The 6,000-nt window shown below is 41.6% G+C and overlaps 1 protein-coding gene across 1 annotated transcript in view; it reads right to left on the bottom strand.

The window, feature by feature from the left end:
* The window catches only part of mol (dual oxidase maturation factor 1 mol), an 86,592-nt gene extending 80,980 nt beyond the window's left edge, over positions 1-5,612 (bottom strand). The window contains exon 1 of the mRNA XM_022077149.2: positions 4,960-5,612. Coding sequence (XP_021932841.1) covers positions 4,960-5,016 — 57 coding nt within the window. The 5' untranslated portion in view covers positions 5,017-5,612. The remainder of the gene's footprint in view (positions 1-4,959) is intronic.
* Positions 5,613-6,000: the final 388 nt, after the last annotated feature.

Genomic DNA, 6,000 nt, shown 5'->3' on the forward strand with positions numbered 1-6,000 from the left:
CGTGTATAGGCAACTTCTTACACTGTACTGTCGAAAGGGTTGCCGTTCCTCCAGCTGCAGGCGTCGTTAAAGTACAATGGCGTAACATCAAGGCCAATGAATTATGAAAACCCGCGTATATATTTCTGGAACTGTTCATTGTCCAGAACGTTCCAAACTTTCGCCTGCATGTGAAAAGATTGTTATGCACTGAAATGCTAAGAGAATAGATACGCTCATTAATTACTCCTATAAAACTAATTATTACTCACATTTAAACAGATTTTCGTAAATAAATTACACATATATATCGGTCTGCCCAGCGGTCGTCTTCCAGAAGGATTCCCTACCAAAATTCTGTAAGCAAAACTTGCTACACCATGCGTGATACATGTCCAGCCCATCGAAGCCTCCTAGATTTCACTGTCCTCACTATGCTAGGTGACCCGTACAATTCACGAAACTCCTCGTAAATGCAATATTCTAAATTCCCCACTTATTTCATCAAATATCCTCCTGAGCATTCTGGTTTCAAATACATTTAATCTACGTTCTTCCTTCAAGGTAAGAGACCCATTCTATGACTTAAACGCAATATCAAAGTGTTTTAACACGACTTTGCCCGGGAACTAAATAACACTAAGATGTCTGCCACGCTCGCTTCACCCGCGTATAAGACCAACAATTATCTAGTGGAAGTTGCTAGTAAAACAGCTTCCGTTTCGTAACCTAACACAGTATTCCGATTAAGACACTCGTTTCATCACTGCGAAGTTGAAATGCTGAGAAAACCATACGCGTCTTACTTGACATTATAGTAACCAACGCTCGCAAATGCTCCAGAAAACACCTGCTCTCGGCGTAACAATAAACTCACAGCGTCACAGATGTGTCATAATTTTGACAGTGAAAACCATACGAAAAGGATCGGACACAAAGACGTGGGAAAATTAGAAACGAGCAAATCTTAAGGAGAGAGACCACTTGGAAAACCTAACGACAGATGGGAAGATAATATTAAAATGAATCTTTGAAGATGTGCAATGAATTCTAGTGGATCAGACAAAGATCCAATGGTGGGGAATTCTTGGCCAGCTAAGCGACTATCTGGCACCATATATTCCGAGCCTCACGTGGAGAAATAAGACAGATATATACCTACAAAATTTTACCATCAACTGTGTAAAAAATACATTTTTGTTGATGAAAGTATGGGGTCTCGAAGGGGATCGCTCAGAATGTACGCACGCCACTGCAAAAATTTCGCAAATAAAGTTAAAATGATCCAGCCACTTCCTCGTCCTTAAACGAAACCCTGGTGTTCATTACAGTGTTCACAAGAGCCCGTAATAGGAACAAAGTTTGGTCCTTGTGTGATAAGAAATTCTGTTTGGACCACGAAGCAGGGAACCGCGTTCTCATGGTCAGACGACGAAGGCATTTGGCGAAGACTAGAACGGATATAATCGGGTAATCGGGGTGGGGCAGGTGGGTGCGGCCGGTGACCTGTGAACTGACCCGTACCATTGCCCCGTTCTATTTATCTCGCTCACCACGAAGCCACTCTCATTCCGGAGTCACGGGTTCGAAACCAGGCAAACTGGGAGAAGCCCCGAGCGATAAAGCCTCAGGGTTTGAATAACCCTGGTCTCCAGTAAGCGTTGGGGAAATTACCTGGGGATACCACGAAGCAGACTTAGCCCCCAAAATGGCCTAATCCCGTGGGTGACAAAACCGCACGGGATCGGCGTCAGGTCTTGATCATCTAACCTGAGATTTTAGAGACCGAGGGGTGTCAAAAACAGCGAGGGCGAAACCAATGGAAAATTGCCACTGGGGGAGAAGCCCTGAGGGTGACGTACGAAGTAACTACACCGAGAAGGATCTTGGGGAGACGAAATGAGACAAGGACGCGGGTGGTACTGAATCAGTGATGGAATCTGGTATTTGCGGTGCTCGACGGTCGAGTTTTGCTACCATATCTGAGCAAAGCAGCAAACCTTTCACGTTTCTTCATTCGCTCATGACGTTAAGGGAACAATAAGTCTATTGAGCTTTGTCGTTCTGGTTCTCCGCGGGAGATGTGACCTTTGTACCACCGTCGCTGCTCAAAAACTGTTACCTTCACTGCTAGTTGGGAATCGGGCCGCGGTGCTTCACGGTTTCGTTAACACCAATGTGAAACCGCAATATGCTAAGGTACGTCATTATGTTACGCGGACGGGAAGATTGCCTGCCTGCTTTGGGACTTTTTAAGTTGAGCAACTCTACCTGACGTGGAGAAACTGACTTAACTGCGAGATTTATCCCGGTCGAAAGTTTGACCGTACGAAAATTTCCACATTAACAGAATTTCGCAAAAAATTCATTTCCATACGTACTCCAAATTTTTAATATTTTAACATGAACAAAATACGCAGAATTGTGAGAGATTTCGAGGTTCTCACGGCAACCGGTACAAAAATTTATGTCCTCTGGAATGTTGCGCCGTGCAAACTTCTACCATACTGCGCGGTTCAACGCCCCAGAACACAAACTGAACGCCCATTTGCCAGAACTTGACATCTGACTTTCAATCTGCGTAACCACACTAAGCACGTTGACCAAAAAACGTAGAAATTCCTCACTTTCCTTCTCAGGAACTTACGTAGAGTGATTCTTATTGGTCTCTGGTTTCAACTAACGCTGGAACGTTTCGGCCGATTTTTTTGCTGATATCCTCACTTGAAATAAAAACTTTGTATTGAATCAAAAATAACAAATGTCTGTGGGGCCCAATGTGAGATCCACGTCGGACCCTGGGACTTTGGGGTACCCGCTCGGAAACCGGCGTCCTGGGTCCTGGGTCCTGGCAGTCGTCGAAGGTTCAGGGGCTGACATACATCGTTACAAAATGTTGGGTAATGCGCAAAGGGAAAGTGAACTACTAGCTCTTCAAGCATCCTGGGTTTGATAGTAAAATCTCGATTTCGCTGTCAGCAAACTCGCGTGTTCACCTGAGTGTGAACCGTGAAGCTGTGAACTGTAACAAATTCAAAGAGGGCGGGAAATATCCAGCAGTTGCGTACTCCCAGGTCAAGAACAGAATCACTTTTTTCTTAACTTGGCCTCTGCACAATTCTCTTTTCAGATTAACCCGTAATTTCTAGCCTTTCATATGCATTTATTAAAAAATTCGTCAACCCGTTAAAGCCCAGTGTACCGCCTGCTTTAACAATAATTATCTCTGCTTCATTCTTATTTACGTTTCGTATGATTTTCATAATAAACAGCGACTATTTCCTGAGTTGATCTCGTAATGATGAAGTGTTGTGTTTTCTTCGCGGTACGGACTGAATTATTAGACGAGCTTCGGCTTCGAAGGGTAAATGTTGCACTGAGAAATTACTAATGTTAATAAAGTTTTCCATTAATACCTGTCCACATTTTCAATAAGAAAAAAGAATGATAAATCAAGGTCCAGTTTCTGAATTTTATCTCTCGCTGGACTTCGCGTTAATTTATTTCAGATTCAAACATACTTGTAACAACAGCAAAAACGCAGATACTGCATCACATGTGATCATAAATTATATTCGTGACAAAGCATTTCAACTACATGCCCAGATAATTACACTTCATAGTGTTATTTATTTTCCTTATGGCTCGTTAATAATATTATTACGCTGTACTGAATCACGTCTGACAAAGAAGACGCAGACCGCGTGGTATTACATCAATTTTTTATGTTATGTAGCCCACTTTCAAAATACGCGCCGTTTATAAGATATTTAATAACGCTGATCGGATTTTGCTCTAAAACAAAGACTTCCGAGGACAAAAATGAAATAACACGAGAAACTTTAGTGCAGACCACTCCTTCACTTCTCATCTTCCCAGTGCGTGCTACATACCCCGCAAATCCGTTACCCAAATCGCATCTGGTGAAGAATAAAAATTATGAAGCATTTTTCTCCAGTCTCCATCCCTTCACTGCACACCCCTTAACGTCCAAGATTCCTCTACAGCGCCCTGTTCTCGAACACCCTCAGCCCGTGTCTTCCCCTCCAGTAAATGTAAAGCCAAACTGAAACGATGTCGATGTTCGGCTGTGAAATGGTCATAATTCAACCCGTGGTGGACCTAGGCAAGGCTCTGTCAGCTGGCGGAGTGATAAGGCGGCCTCACACGGCAGCAAGACACACGAGTCGTCAAGGCGACGGAAGTTAGCGAAGCAAATCGGGCCCAAGGTCTTTAGAACTCGGCTCAGCGTGCACGATAACATATACAATTTTCCTTCCCAGACTCGATGTCCCATGAGAAAATGGCTCGTTATTTCCACTCGTCTGTACCTTCGAGTGTTAAGAACGTACTCAGTTTTATGCTGAATCATGGGAATTACAGCAGCAGGGCCGAAAAATAACATTTAAGCGACTAATAACCTCAAAAACTGTTTTTTTTAATGGTCACCTCGAATTCATCTCACAAATTTTCTGCTGTCTTCAACGCAGATGTCCCAATTTCTTCATTGACGACGTAGGTCGTCTGATCAACTGTGTATATAAAGCAGAAATTGTAATTTTGTGTTTGATCGCTTATAGATCGAGCACCAAACTTAGCATGATCATTTCCTGAGTCCAGTAAGACATCAGGAGAAGGTAAAACTTCGGGAAATCTTTTTTCCCGAGTTCGATTCTCACTGACGGCATTTATCGAAGCGCCGAAAGAAAACTTGTACTATTAAGAGAGGATACTGCAGGGATTAAGATCACAAACCCAAGAGATCAAGCTTAATAAATCATAAAATATAGTTATAATTCAGATAATCTTAATCAGTAAGACAGGATTAGTAATTGCAAGTGTATTAAGAATCAGATGTAATTAAGAAAAATAGTTGATAGTAATTAGTCCAAAAATTAAAGGCATATTCATTATTAAAAATGTAACACAAGAAACAAAATACAAACATAGATCCAAACTATAAATTTGTATTCTACTCACCAAGATTATTGGAAGCAGCGCCACACAGAGAAGGTGGAGATCTATGTCAACAGGCATGGTGTGATGAAGTTTGTAACACGTGGTGGCTTGACTGTGGAGTTCGTTTCACTATTTAAAAACACTTAAACTCCGGTCTAAAACAACACTTGATCGAAATTTCCTGAACATAAAATCTTTACAAAAACTGAAAATCATTCTTTACATTTTAGCTCAGCTTCCGAAAGAGGCATCATTCTTGACACGTTTATCCGAATATTCAGTGAGATTTCAGGTTATCTGCGCGGCGAGTATTAATATTACAGCGTTCTTGGATACTACATCGCTTGAGACGTGCTTGTTGCCTCCATCATCAGGGCGACGGTAAGAAGCATCTTTGAAGCGTCGGTCAACTTTTACGAGTCTACGAAAACGCACGACATCCCTGAAGGCTGTCATCTTATCCGAACGTTGATAGCTTTCAGCCGGGTTATCGCCTTCACCTTGAATTCACTATATTTCCACCCCATCTAACGTGTCTTGTTGAAATCGCGTACTTAAATAACCTAAGTATAATATCACTATATTTAGTATTCCAAAAAGAGATATTAGAACGGCAAACTTAAAATTCTAAATTATTCTGGAAATCACGTGTATTGAAATCGTCCTAGCACAAAATGTCGCCAACTGCAATAACAATATCGATACATCTATCGAAACGCAAGACACCTGATTCGATAATCTATCGATATCTTCCGATACGTAAATAGACTTGGTTTTTAATTCAATTCACACTTATATTTATGACAACTCATGTCTGAAGGTCCCAAATTACACTAAAAATAAAATTCCAGAGACAGACTTTTTAATACTTCGTAAAATTTCAGGTTCTCGCGGCATCAAGTATGAAGATCAGCGTCTTATGGGTGACTGTAACATGTGGTTGCACTTGTGCTGAATACAGATAGCACCACTGAATAATCATATAATTTGTGCCAGACCAGGTGTTCTCACCCTTTTTCGCTGGCGTACCACTAATTCTAATTTAACACATTAAATGTACCA

This window comes from Zootermopsis nevadensis, unplaced genomic scaffold, assembly GCF_977971745.1.
Source record: "Zootermopsis nevadensis isolate Lab colony 2312 unplaced genomic scaffold, Znev_1.0 Znev_ptg000003l, whole genome shotgun sequence".
NCBI lineage: Eukaryota > Metazoa > Arthropoda > Insecta > Blattodea > Termopsidae > Zootermopsis > Zootermopsis nevadensis.